This window comes from Fulvia fulva, chromosome 2, assembly GCF_020509005.1.
Source record: "Fulvia fulva chromosome 2, complete sequence".
In the NCBI taxonomy this organism is placed as follows: Eukaryota; Fungi; Ascomycota; class Dothideomycetes; order Mycosphaerellales; family Mycosphaerellaceae; genus Fulvia; species Fulvia fulva.
The window spans coordinates 3915357-3928760 of NC_063013.1; the positions used below are offsets into that span (position 1 = coordinate 3915357).

Below are 13404 nucleotides of genomic sequence, written 5' to 3' on the forward strand. Positions count from 1 at the left end.
CACGCACAGACTTCTCTGTATACCGCCGATAGTCGAATGCGTTGCTCGTGTACTCGACGCCGTCGCTATGCAAGAGCAAAATCTGCCCCTCAGGTCGGTGCGAATCTCCAACCAGCCAGGGATGCGCTTGATGCCTTCACTTCCATGCTACAATGTCATCTTATGCGACGGGTAGGACCGTGTCTGCGTAGCACACTCAGTCCTCCATGGCATCATCGTCCTGGAAGTCGTCATCGTCCTCCTCATCGTCGTCCTCCTCTGGAAGCTCTTTTGCAGCCTCGGCGTAGTCGATGTTCTTGCCGCGGGTACGTGAGCTGACGATGTTGTCCGTGTCAATCTCCTCCATGTTGTCCTCATCTGGCTCCTCCACTTCGGCTTCGCCCTGCGCGCGTGTCAGTCGAAAGCAGTGTCTGCGTGCAGAGCTTGCTCACCTCGCCCTCTTCATCGTCCTCTGAAGACTCCTCCATCGGGTCCTGCTCTGATGCCTTGCCCTTGCCCTTCTCTGGAGTATCCATCGAGACGTCGGCAGAAGCCTTGTTTGGGTCTTGAACGGAGTCGCTCATGGTGGGCTACGTTGGACGGTGTGATTTTGTTTGTGTGGTGACTACAATTCACTGATCAGCAAATGCGCGCATCTGATCGTAGCATGCGCGCGGTGACACTAACAATGGCCTGAGGGCTGCGAACCGCGCTCGAGGATCGAAAGGAGCCGTGTTGTTTGAGATGTTGTTCGCGTTCCTTCCGCGTGGAACAAGAAGTAAGGGACGTGCTCAATCGCGCTTTGTCGCGCCTCGCGTCTTCCACTTTCCACTTCAATCAACATACATTGTACCTTCAGCTTTCGACAATACACTCAACATCACAGACACTTTTTTCTTTCAATCATGAGACCCGCTCATGCACCTGGGCCCACATTCCTCAGCTACACACCGAATGGCAGAAAGCTCGTCACGGCAGGTCTCAATGGCGCTCTCCGCGTGTTCGAACATGGCTCCGACGACGAGCCTGCGATTATCGATGTGCACACCGAGAGCCACCTTGCGACAGTAGCTACGGACGACTTCTTCGTCGTTGGCTGCGAGGACGGATCAGTCACGAAGTACTCTCTGGCCACCAACAAAATGGAAGAAATTCTACTACGATGCACTGCACCAGTCCGCGACCTTGCACTGTCTCCGGATGGACAGTGGGTCGCTGTAGCTAGTGATGAACTGGAAGTCAAGATCGTCAATACGAGCGATATGGAACGTGCGATGTATCTTCGAGATCAGGTGGGTACAACTGCGTTTTCATCGTGGCAATGGAAAAACGCGTTCTAAGCTCCATACAGATGCGACCGATCAAGCAACTGTCATTTGATCGTACTGGGGCGACCTTGACCGCATCCGGTACAGATGGACTGATATATGTGTACTCCCTCAGTTCAGAACAGCCTGTGCTGATCAAGAGAATCGAAGGCCTGATAGGCATGCTCGAGTCTGATGCGGAGAATGGTGCCAGGGCCACATGGCATCCTGATGGCAGAGCTTTCGTAGTCGCCACAGACACCAAAGACTTGCAAGTGATAGCTCGGAGCGATTGGCAACGTCAGAAAGTGTTCTCAGGAGGCCACAAAGCTGCTGTGAGCGCCATAGCATGGTCACCGAATGGCGCTTTACTGGCAAGCGCAAGTCTGGACAAGAGTCTCGTGCTTTGGGACGCTAGGACGCAGAAGATACTGAAGACATTCACTGACATTCGTAATCCGATCCTCGACATGCAGTGGCATGCAAAGGATAACGTACTGTCTTATACGAACAACAATGGCGAGCTCTTCATTAGGGAAGATTTCGTGCCTGAAGAGCACAAGAAGCTGCTTCGAGCTGACACCCAGCCATCGCCACTAAATAACGATCCATTGGCAGAGGTATCCGGTAACGCTCGAAAACCGACGACAAATGGCCACAAGCGTAGTGCAGAGGAAGACTATCTTGATGACCTTCTCGGACCAGACGCCATGTCTGTGGATGGAGACGGCTTCATCGAAGACGACGATGGCGCAGGATATGCTGAAGAGCCCAACCGCTTCGGCAAGCGTAGCGCGACGGACACTCTAGGTGCACCACAGACCAAGCGGCATACCTCGTCGTACGGTGCGTGGCAGCCACAGTTCCATGACGCCTTTCAGCCAGGCAGCACCCCTTGGAAGGGCAGTCGTCGATATCTCTGTCTCAACCTGACAGGATTTGTGTGGACTGTCGACCAAGAGACACACCATACTGTGACAGTAGAGTTCTATGATCGCCAAGAACATCGCGACTTCCACTTCACGGATCCTTACCGCTACGACAAGGCATGCCTCAACGAGAAAGGCACGCTCTTCTCGTGCCCAGCCTCTTCACATCATCCGGCAATCATATATTACAGGCCTCACGAGACGTGGACTGCACGTATGGACTGGCGAACACAATTACCTACGGGTGAAGAGGTCACATCATTGTCACTGAGTGACTCCTGTATTGTGGCTACGACCTTTGCTGGATATGTGAGGATATACAGCTTGTTTGGCTTGCCACTGAAAGTCTACAGACAGAAAAGCACACCAGCTGTTGCCTGTGCGAGCTGGCGTGACTATGTCATGACGGTCGGCAATGGACCGGTTGGTGGCGACGGCACCACCAGGCTGTTGTACACCATCGAGAACGTCAAGCGAGACGAGATATGCCAAAGCGAGGATATTTTGCCGATGCCGCAAGGCGTCCAGCTCAGGGGTGTACTGTTCAGTGATAGAGGCGACCCATGTGTCTACGACAGTGACGGTGTGTTGCTGGTGTTATTACACTGGAGGACACCAGGGCAAGCACAGTGGGTACCCCTCCTCGACACTAGGACTCTAGAACGACTTCAGGCCGGCAAGAAGGAAGAGAGCTACTGGCCTGTGGCTGTGGCAGATGATCGCTTCCATTGCATCATCCTCAAGGGAGGCGAGCAGTACCCATACTTCCCAAGGCCACTCCTGTCAGACTTCGAGTTCAAAATACCTGTCAGTATGCAGGTGCATGGAGAATATGCCGAGGAAGAAGCACACCAGAAAGGGCTGGAAGAGCTCTTTGTCCGTAATACAGTGCAGCACTCTCTGTTGCTCGACCTGGTGGAGAACACTCATGCCACGTCGGCACAGAAAGCTGACGTATCCGCCATGGAGCGAGAAGTTGACAAGGCTCTTCTCCAGTTGTACGCAGCTGAGTGTCGCGAAGGGGAGGAGCGCGGAATGAAAGCATTTGAGATTGCCACGCTCATGATGGATAGGACAGGCAAGATGCTGGAAGCTGCTGGAAAAGTAGCACAGCGTTTCTCACGCGACATCCTCAGCGAGAAAATTACGGAACTCGCTGAGCGTCGCATGGTCGGGCTGGTCGATGATGCTGATTGATAAGGTGCCATCATATTGTGCAATTTTGCCTATTACCACGGCCTTCCGAAGGCGCGAGCAACCGTGCCAACGCCACGACCACTCCAGTGGGAAGTGATGCACACCGACATTAACCGACCAAGGCAAATGACACGCCTGTCATGAGAACCAAGACAGACACTGTGATACGAAGTAGGCTGCTTGAATGTTGGAGCATTCAATCAGAGAGTTCTACCACTACAAGATTCACTGGCTTTGGCTCGGTGCACATGATCGGTGACAAAGCATAGCGCGAGGCGGTGTATACGTGCGAGGCACAACGCGTAGCTGGGTGTCTAATGAACGGTCCCATAGCTTTACACAAAGTGACCCTGATGCAGAAGAATGCCAGGCGACTAGCTAACACAGCATTGCGGAACCGGATGGAACAGTTATCACCAAAGTCTCGAACCTCTCAGCCACGACTGTCGTCGCACACTCGCTAGGGGATCGACGGCAAGTCCACGAGCCTATCGTTGCGACGCAGTTACCCGCCCGTAAAATAGCAAACAATTTGACGGACGCCCCCTCCGCTACACAAATCCTCTCAGGTGATCCTTGTTGTCATGGATCAGACCTTTCAATACTATGACACGGGCACGACGGGTTCTGGCGGCCTCCTGTTTGTGCTACTTCAGAGCGCCTTGAGAGACAAGAGGGAAGTCGGCACCTCGAGGTTGCATATGATGCACTTCTTCGACGGTACACCAAGGCGAAATGTATCCCATTGGGCTCCCGCTCCGGCATAAAAGAGCAGCCATCCGCTCTTCCTCTGCTTTCCCGAGTCTGACCTGATCGACCCTCCTTTTGCCAACTGCAGTCAAAGAACATCGCACAACAAAAGTAACTCCACAACTCTATCAGTAACATTGCCCCACTGCTAGCGATACCCAACATCAACCCTTGGCAAACAAGATACAACCTCCATCGATATGGCTTTCTTTGGCCCAGCAGGCCCACACATGGACATGTGGGGCAATGCCGTCTTCAACCCGATGGACCCGTTCAGCAGCGAAGTTGATATCCAGGACGTTTGGCCGTACATGCAGGGCAACTACAATCGTGGCTACCATCGTGGCTTCAACGACGGTAGCTGGAACACCATGGGGGCGATGAATATGATGGCGGGAGGTCCTTACCGGCGACCTCGGCGGCGCGGCAACCACTGGCACGGCCACTTGCACCTTCAAGCTGGTATGGGCTTTGATCCGCGATTCATGGGCCCCTACGGCTATGGTGCCATCGGCGCTGGCATGGGTCTCGGCTTGGGCGGGGCCTACGGCGGAGGATACCCCGGAGGCTACGGCGGAGGCTTAGCTGGAATTGGAGGTGGTTATGGTGGAGGATTTCTACTCGACCGTCCAGCAATACCGGCTCCCCAGCTGCTGGTCAACAATCCTCTAGCAATATTGTGATGAGTGGGCGATCTGATCTGTCGATGTCAAGTATGATATGGGATGAGCAACGGCCTCGAAGAAGAGTGACTGACAGTACTGATACAAGCAACGATGATTCGGGATGGCGTACTGAGGAGGCTGTCTGTGTACACCATGATAACGTTCAGCAGAGATCAGTACTTGACGACTGGGTCTTTGATCTTACACTCTCGCACAGTCTATTTGCCCCGGTGGCTTTAGCCCCATCAAGATGACCGTCATCCGGTGGTCTAGTAGCACAGCGACTCTGCACTTCATCGTCCAACCAACAGACATGTCATTGCCTTCATTGGCTGCCTTCGTGGCATAATAGTAGCCTTTCAGATGCATATCAATCCATCGGCATAAGCGTTCTTACTCCTTCACCATCCCCTCCCCACCCTGCACCTCCTCATCCGGATCCCTCCAAAACGCCTTCTTGACCGCAACCTCCCTAATCCTCCACACATCTTCACTACTCCCAAACTCCTCCCTCCTCCTCTCATCCCTACTCCTATAAAACTCCTTAACCGCCTCCTCCTTCTCCCTCTCAGGTAGTGTCCTCGTCCTCATACAGAACCAGAACGCTCCCCACTGCTCGCTGCAATTCTTCAAATGTCCATAGCGGTATATATCATTGAACTTGCCACCTAATGACTGGCAGTAGAAGGCTTGGTCGAACTGTTGTCGGCAGGACATGGTACGGGGATAGATTGCGTCTGGGGATATGTCGAGGTCGCCGGAGGGCAGGAGACGTGTTTCGGCGTGGGTTGGTGGTTTTACGTGTGGTCCTGTTTGGGAGGGTGATGAGTCGCCTTCTGCGGCGTTGAAGGATTTGAGGAAGGCATCGAGCTCGGAGTCTGCTTGTTGGTCGCGGGTTTGGGAGGGTGCTGGGCCTGGTTTGCCGAAGATGCGCATGCGCTGCTCGTCTGTCAGGGCGAAGCTGGTGTCTGGAAGAGTTGAGGCACCTGGAGGCGTGGTAGTTGATGTAGATCTTTCATCCTGCTTGGAGACGCCAGAAGAGAATGGCCATGACCAGCCCATGATTAACTTGATGCATGTTCTTGATTCTGAAGCTTTGGATTCGAGGTTCACATGCGAAGGACTTTGTTCGGCTTTGGGTCGGTGGGCACGCGCCACCCTTTGATGCGCCAAGACCCTGGGGCCTCGCTCGAGCGCGTGCCCTCTCAGAATCACTAGGCTGTGTTCGAATCTGCTGGTAGCCCTGCACTCCGCATAGTATATCGCTGACAGTGCGAGCGACATACGTGCTTCGTGGGAATGATCACGACCGTGCGTATGCTATTGGAACAGCCTGGCTCACAGGTCTCGTCAGGAGCCTGACCGGCAGGGAAATGTGAAGAACGCTGCGCTGTCTATTACACTCCAAAGACTATCTCTGTCAATACTGAATATTTACAGCTTGCTGTACACCAGAACATAGGGATTGAAGATAGTCTCCTGCCCACCCATTACTGATGTAACAGGATCCATCATGCTGACGAACTTGGTCGTCTCTTTTATGTCTTCATTGTCGTTGATTATCTCAAAGCCTGCTCTATCATAGCGCCTGACAGCTGCGACATAATGCCCCTCGTCATTGCTGTCACCATTATGTGCAACAACGCCATCGAGGCGGTAAGTGTAGTGCTCTTGGTCACTGCTCGAGTATGGGCCTAGGTTGAGATACTCCTGGTATTCGACTTGACGGTCGTCTTTGGCAGGCTTGTAATTCTGGTCATAGCCAAAACGCATCATCCGGATCACAAGAATCTCGGGCAGCTGTGTCAAGGTCTTGCGGATCGCTCTTTCTGGTCCGGGGAATTCTGGCATGGATACATCAGATCCTCCGCCGTACTTAGCGATACATGGTGCTCCATCACATCGTCGCTGGGATCGCATTTGGAAAGTATCGTTGCTCAAATACTGCACAAGCGAAGTATCTTTAGGCATGTTCGGCAACCATGCTTCGAGACCAACACCCGGAGGCTTTTGGATAGCTGGGAGAAGCCGCACATAGCCGCATTCACTGCAAGTCCATTCTTCTTGGCTGCGAGCTTCGAACATCGCTGCGCACCTTGGTTGATCGTCGGCAGTCTCAGCAGCTTCAAGCTCAGTGACAAGATACTCAATGAACTCATGCGGATCTCCCATGGTATTTGATTCGAACTCCTCACGGAGTGTGACCTGAGTTTGGGGCAAGCACCGCAGGCAAGCTGCGTTGAAATTGTCGACTACCTCTTCACGAATCTCGGGGGGTGAGTCTTCATCATCCTCGTCGGACCTGAAGCCAGCTTCGTTCCAGTAGACGTTAGCAAGGTGTTGTAGCGCGCAGACAACACATCGATCTCCAGTACGAGTGCAGTCTTTGTGCGTGTTGCCAAGGTAGTGGTAGAATGCCGGCACATGCAGCAGACATTGAAGAGCTGCGTTTCGGTAGCAGGTGATGTCTGGATTCTTCAAGCCCTTGGGCCGCGTAGAGAGAACAGGTGAGAATCGTTTGCTGATACGACCGCTCAATACCCCAGTCGGGAGAACTGCACGGCCATTTCTGGCGCCATTCTTCTTCAGCAAAGGCAGTCGCCCTGTGTTTCGTGGAAAACGACGCGGTGGAGGCGTAGAAGGCGCCTGATCTATTGTCGATGTGATAGTCGAAAGACCCAGTCCTGGTGCCGAGTTGCCTGTCGCTGGAGGTGTCAATGGTGCCTGATTGACCGTGACGAGCACAGAGGAAAGACTCAAACTCGCATTGGGTACACTGCTGCCAGAAGCCGGGTCTCGTTCCACAGGATTGGGAGCACCAGGCAATACGGCTCCAGAGCCGTTCGTGCTGGCTGTATTAGCTGCTCGACCGCATGCAGGACAAGCACCCGCAGGAACATTGGGTGGCACCGCAGAATTGTCGTTCTGGCCAGAGGTTGTTGCATTGGCGCTGCCTGTACTTGCGCGGGCTTTCCCAGAAGCAGCAGGTTTACGGCGGGGTCTCGTGACAGGTGGGAGACCAGGATCCAAGACTTTGCGGACAGTCGACCGCAGTGCCATTCGTCGCTTAGCCATGCCTCGTGGAAATACTTCGAGATGTGAGTTCTCGAGACCAGCTCGCTCGTCACAATGGAAAGACCTGTAGTAGTAGTAGTTGTTGTTGTTGTTGTTGTTGAAGAAAGGCAGTCAGGAATCTGTAATCGAAAGAAGCAATGCGAGAAGGGAAGGAGATGTTAGATGCTGTGATGAAATGTAAGGTCCGTGGCGAGAGCAGATGCTCATTGATGTGGCCATTCGAAATTGGAGATCTGGATGAGGTTTCTACAACAAAGGAAACCGCCCCATGTCCGTCTCTTCGGTCTCATTGTTCAATAGTAAAGCGCAATCTCACCTGTATTGCTTTGCTGAGCATCGCTTTGTGCTCCATTCTCCTCCTACTGGTCTGGAATACCTTCCACAGTTGCGACTATTGTGACGCGGCCTCGTCCTCTGGAATAGGGAAGAGAGCGGTACGCCACACGCCATGATCCACCTGCAGCTATGAGGCTGGTATATAATCTCTGCAGATTTGGCAGCAGGGTTCCGGCGTGACTCGTGTTATAAGAACGATCCTCCAGCTTCGGAGAACAACATGGCCTTGAAGTCATTACTCTCTCTTGGTCATTGTGTGGTCGCTGCATGCTTGGGGATCTTAGCCGACCACGAAGTGGTGCTTACTGTACGGGATGGTGATCAAGTCTGATGTGCGTGAACGTGCTCCTGTGACTTGAGCATTGATGATGTTATTGGCAACAAGACTGTACATATAGGGAAAGGGAGTCGTGGCGTGAAAGAGAGGAAGATGCGGAGCTGAGCCCGCTGTCTCACTTTTGGCTTCGCAAGGGATCGCTGACGGCATGTTCGAAGTGCAGGATCAACAGGAGCACTGCGCCTACCTATCTGCGTTGTTCTCATCTTGCAAGTTGGAGAGACATGTCTTCCATATTCTTATCCTTTCCTTAGCATCGTTCTGACCCTCTTCGCCCGTCCCAAATCACTTAGCCATCCCTCGCCTCCTGCCGCGTAAGCTCCAGGACAGATGGTGAACACGAGGTAGTACAGTAGCTGTAGCCGTTCAACATCTCCTCATTCACCACAATACGAATTCGTTAAGATGGGCTTCCTCGAAGTCTTCAAGGTCAGCCGCGTCTCGGCCGAACTCTCGACTCCATCACTAACGCCTTCCAGGCCGTCTTCATACCCGCCCTCATCGCCGCAGCCCTCTATGCAATCGGCGCTTTCCTCGTCATGCCGTTGATACGCCAACATCGAAATCGATACTCCCATTACCTTCCCCTTGACTCGATATCTCAACACACGAATTCGTTCAGAGACCGATTAGCCAATGCTGTCACGAGACTGGTTCTACCACGCAGGATGGTGGTGATAGATGCTTCAGGGAGCAGAAGAGGCAGCGTGAGTGGAGAGGAGTTTGTCTTCGAAGACGCAGAAGGGGATAGTATGGTGGGATTCGATGTGGGAAGGAGTGATAGACAGGTTCGGGGTGCGAATATTGGAAACGACGGGAGGAGGGTTGAGGCAGTATGAACAGGATGTGTCAGACGATCAGGATTGACATCAAGAGGGCGAGGGAGAAATGGATTCGTTCATGGCTGGGACGAATCGCTGTCATACAGCGGGTATGTGATTACAGGAACATCCACATGGTCTCGAGGCACGTCTCTGAGTGGGCAGAACTCAACTTGAGGTAGACCTAAGAGCTCAAACTGGGACAACTCTAAGGGACCACCACGCTTGGAGGCCATCGCTCTCGGTGCTGCCATTTGGGCCACGTCTCCCACGTGGTTTCCATTACCGCTCAAAGACTCGACACGCTCCCATCGCCGGAAACACGCAGGATCGGAGGCTAAACGCAGGCCACGGCACTGTGCCTTTGCGGGCGCCGCAATCACTAGGCTGTCTACGAGGCAAGGAAACCCAGCTTCACCTGCCAGAAAGCGTTCAGCAACTACATGGTCGAGGCACCGCAGGACGTTGCATTGATCATTTGATTCTCGATATCCTCGATGCGCTTTTCGGGCCACGATATCGAACACTGTATCTCTAGCTTTCTATAGCAACTTCTTCAGCTCGGCAGCGACAGCGTCACCGACCTCACTGGTCTTGGCCTCGCCACCAATGTCTGCAGTCTTCACGCCACTTTCGATCACGTTGCGAACTGCCTCATCTATCTTCTTGGCGAGCTCCGGCTGTTGTAGCGAGTACTTGAGCATCATGCCCAAGGACAAGATCATTGCCACTGGGTTGACGATGCCCTTGCCGCTAATGTCTGGTGCAGATCCTAAACACGTGTCAGTCAACCCAGTCAAACATGCATTAGTGTTCAAGAACGGCCTGTACATACCGTGAATTGGCTCATAGATGCCATTGCACTTGCTCTTGCCATCTGGCGCTGCAGTCAAGCTGGCACTTGGCAGAAGACCAAGCGATCCTGGAATGACCGACGCTTCATCACTGATGATGTCGCCGAACAAGTTGCTGGTCACGATCACACCGTTCAACGCTCGTGGGTTCTTCACCATCAGCATAGCGGCCGAGTCAATGAGGTGGTGACCAATCTTGAGCTGTGGGAACTCGTTCGCCATAACCTCCGTCACTGTCTTTCGCCACAATCTGCTAGTCGCCATGACATTCGCCTTGTCGAGTGACCAGACTGGAAGTGGTGGATCCTCCGCAAGCGCGAGGTAGGCTGCTAACCTTGTCACGCGCTCAATCTCAGCCCTCGAGTATGGCTCCGTATCCATGGCGAACCCAGAACCGTCATCCTCCTTGCGTTCACCGAAGTAGATGCCACCAGTAAGCTCGCGGACAATGTTGAAGTTGACGCCTCTGCAGACTTCCTCCTTGAGTGGCGATGTCTTGACCAGGCTTTCCGAAGCGAAGAAGCATGGTCGAAGGTTGCCGTATGTGCCCATCTCCTTGCGTAGCTTGAGGATACCTTGTTCCGGGCGAACTGCTGCTGTTCCCCATTTTGGTCCGCCAATTGCGCCGAGGATCACTGCGTCTGCTTCCTTTGCTGCTTTGAGGGCCTCGTCGGTAAGAGGAACGCCAGTGGCATCGATGGAGGCCTGTCAATGTCAGTGATGGGTCTGCAGAGAACTGCTCGTAGACTTACACCGCCGAGCAATTGCTGATTGATGTTGAACTTGACATCTGCGTTGCTGTTTTGGATGACGTCCAGGACCTGGAAGATTCGTCGTCAGTACATAATCCCACATCTGCACATCGTGCTTCTACACTCCGTGGGCAACCTCAAGTTGATGACCGGAAGCTCGCGGAAATACACTTTAGCGTGCTGGCAGATGCTGATGGGTCGCTGATCTTTCCTCGATGCTGTATGCGCCTCGTCTTGTCTTGCGAGGATTCATGCGAAGCTACACAACACATTTCTCAATGCTGGACCGTACCTTTAATCCCTCTGCTGTCACTTCAGGACCGCAGTGGTCGCCTGTACAGCAGATGTCAGCAAGAGTGGCATAACACAGTCGCGATGGTACTGACCGCCGAATACAACAATGTTATAGGTAGGCATTTCGTCGATCTATGTTGTGACTCCTTCAATGCCGCCGACTCCAAATTGAAAGTTGAAAGCTCGATGTGTCAGCCGATGTCGGCCCAAAGCAAGCAACGTGTCTCAGCCATGACAACAAGGAAAGCATCTCTTCTTCGTCCCGCTGCACATTTCTTTCTTCAACCAACATCAGTAAGAACTCATGGTGTGCTTCCGACGATCTCACACGCGCAGCGATCGAGTTTCGTCCAGCTGTGAACTCGCCCACCATCGTCGAACAGAGCGCCATGTCCTCGATTCGTGCTTCGCTCGAGCACCAGGATGCCCAACCAGCACGAACAAGGAGATTCATGGCTGTCAGTACCCGGCCATTCCACCGCCTCGTGCCTGAAACGAGTCTCGACTTCAGCTTCCAAGTCACAGTACGCTCCTACCATCGCCACGCTCGTGCCTACTGCGAGCAAGTAGAGAACGACGCTCAAGGCAGTGGTGCACATTAAGATCATGAGTTTCTATGGGCGAACAGAGTAGGTGCCTGGGTATGAGAGTGCAAGTGGTGCTTGCTCTCCTTCGGCAGCTGTAGGTGCCTTTCCGTGCCATTCGAAGCACATGCATCGAGTCTCCATCAAACCACTTCAAAATCATGGCGCGCACGGCCACTATGGTCGCAAGAATCAACGATGACACCACTAACGAGCCGGCGACGCCATCACTTTTTGATCCAGAATATCTGCGTCACCGAGCACGTTGGATCCGCGATATCCTCGATCCACAGGTCGCCCAAGAAGGAGCCAATGCGCTACACTCTGACGAAGTCCTGACCCTCGACGAACTATTACGGAGACTGCTCGACCATGACATGTCACTGGCAGATATTCGGTTCACACGAATGCACCTCGCGATCAGCGAGATATCGGGCAAAGCCACACGATGGCCCAAGAAACTGATTGATAGGTGCGAGGCGATCAAGGTTGTATGGGAAGCAAGGTATGGCCCGCTGAAAACCTTGGGAACGCCACTGTACGAGCCTGGAGGCCGCCTGCACGGCATCTGTCGACCAGAAGACCTGAACAAGGAGAAGCTGTTGGTGAAATGGCTCCAATCACCGGCTGCGAAGCTGAGTCCATCGGTATCAAGAAAGGTCGGAGACCTTGGCTTCACTCCAGGAGAGTAAGTTTCCAGGCTTCCGAGCGTCTGACAAAGAGTGCTAAGCATGATCCGGTAGCTGGTGGATCAGTCCTATGTTTGCGTACAGAGCGGGTATCATCGACAGTGGCAATCCAGCTGGCGGCATTGTGTCCGACAGCGATGGCGCCTACGCCGTGGTACTGACTGATAGTGACGAGGTGTCCGGAAATGATCCTAACCACTTTCAATACCGTGCGAGAGACGGCGATCCTGGACGATATCGACTGACAGCTGCGACGCCTGAGTCACGACAGCCAGTACGCATCTTGAGAAGTCATATGCTGCATAGCTTCCTCAAACCGCGAGCAGGCATCAGATATGATGGGTTGTATGTACTCTGGCCATGAACACAGCAGCATTCTCATACGGCTCTACTTCATCTTGCTAAAGAAGTCATCACAGGCATAAGGTTACAGGGTGGTCGTTGAAGAAAGATGTCAAGACCAATAAAACGGTCTTCATCATCAACTTCAAGCGTCTTTCGAGCGAACTCAGCATGGAGGCTGTGCTGTGCAGACCCTGGTCAGACGAGGTCGAAGACTATTCGGAGTACAAGCGTCTGCGTCAAGAGCAGCGCGACAAGCAGAAGGATGCACCGCCTCCAGTGCCAATCACAACCAGCGATGGCGCGAACGACCATGTCTGGGCTAGCACGTCGGTGGCCGTGGTTCTCCCAGCTACGAGCGGCTTCACGGTCCTACACCCGGATGGAGGGAGAGATCCAGCTGCAGGGTGAACGTGCACTGCTGCATAGTATATCAGTGATCGGCAGAGCCGCATAGGCAATGCAAAGCTATCGGCATTCGCTGTCTGTTGCC

General features: G+C 53.4%; 8 protein-coding genes across 8 annotated transcripts; 4 read left to right on the forward strand and 4 right to left on the reverse strand.

Moving 5' to 3' along the window:
* Positions 1–196: 196 nt before the first annotated feature.
* Positions 197–563, reverse strand: CLAFUR5_03177 (Histone-specific chaperone CHZ1; the record flags this gene model as incomplete). Its single annotated transcript, XM_047902325.1, has 2 exons — positions 197–382; positions 432–563. 2 exons carry the CDS (start codon positions 561–563, stop codon positions 197–199), a joined length of 318 nt encoding a protein of 105 aa, XP_047758207.1.
* A 321-nt stretch (positions 564–884) lies between these two features.
* CLAFUR5_03178 (Minichromosome loss protein 1) lies at positions 885–3412 on the forward strand (the record flags this gene model as incomplete). Its single annotated transcript, XM_047902326.1, has 2 exons — positions 885–1271; positions 1331–3412. The coding sequence occupies 2 exons, from the start codon at positions 885–887 to the stop codon at positions 3410–3412; spliced, it is 2469 nt and encodes an 822-aa protein (XP_047758216.1).
* Positions 3413–4362: 950 nt separating this feature from the next.
* Positions 4363–4845, forward strand: CLAFUR5_03179 (uncharacterized protein; the record flags this gene model as incomplete). The annotated part of the gene is made up of 1 exon (XM_047902327.1): positions 4363–4845. The coding sequence occupies one exon, from the start codon at positions 4363–4365 to the stop codon at positions 4843–4845; it is 483 nt and encodes a 160-aa protein (XP_047758215.1).
* Positions 4846–5220: 375 nt separating this feature from the next.
* CLAFUR5_03180 (Early meiotic induction protein 1) lies at positions 5221–5889 on the reverse strand (the record flags this gene model as incomplete). Its single annotated transcript, XM_047902328.1, has 1 exon — positions 5221–5889. One exon carries the CDS (start codon positions 5887–5889, stop codon positions 5221–5223), a length of 669 nt encoding a protein of 222 aa, XP_047758601.1.
* Positions 5890–6261: 372 nt separating this feature from the next.
* CLAFUR5_03181 (uncharacterized protein) lies at positions 6262–7902 on the reverse strand (the record flags this gene model as incomplete). The annotated part of the gene is made up of 1 exon (XM_047902329.1): positions 6262–7902. One exon carries the CDS (start codon positions 7900–7902, stop codon positions 6262–6264), a length of 1641 nt encoding a protein of 546 aa, XP_047758602.1.
* Positions 7903–8980: 1078 nt separating this feature from the next.
* CLAFUR5_03182 (uncharacterized protein) lies at positions 8981–9414 on the forward strand (the record flags this gene model as incomplete). The annotated part of the gene is made up of 2 exons (XM_047902330.1): positions 8981–9004; positions 9055–9414. 2 exons carry the CDS (start codon positions 8981–8983, stop codon positions 9412–9414), a joined length of 384 nt encoding a protein of 127 aa, XP_047758599.1.
* Positions 9415–9938: 524 nt separating this feature from the next.
* Positions 9939–11419, reverse strand: CLAFUR5_03183 (3-isopropylmalate dehydrogenase; the record flags this gene model as incomplete). Its single annotated transcript, XM_047902331.1, has 5 exons — positions 9939–10168; positions 10232–10955; positions 11003–11071; positions 11295–11335; positions 11389–11419. 5 exons carry the CDS (start codon positions 11417–11419, stop codon positions 9939–9941), a joined length of 1095 nt encoding a protein of 364 aa, XP_047758600.1.
* A 622-nt stretch (positions 11420–12041) lies between these two features.
* On the forward strand, positions 12042–13322 carry CLAFUR5_03184 (uncharacterized protein; the record flags this gene model as incomplete). The annotated part of the gene is made up of 3 exons (XM_047902332.1): positions 12042–12568; positions 12624–12914; positions 12989–13322. 3 exons carry the CDS (start codon positions 12042–12044, stop codon positions 13320–13322), a joined length of 1152 nt encoding a protein of 383 aa, XP_047758597.1.
* Positions 13323–13404: the final 82 nt, after the last annotated feature.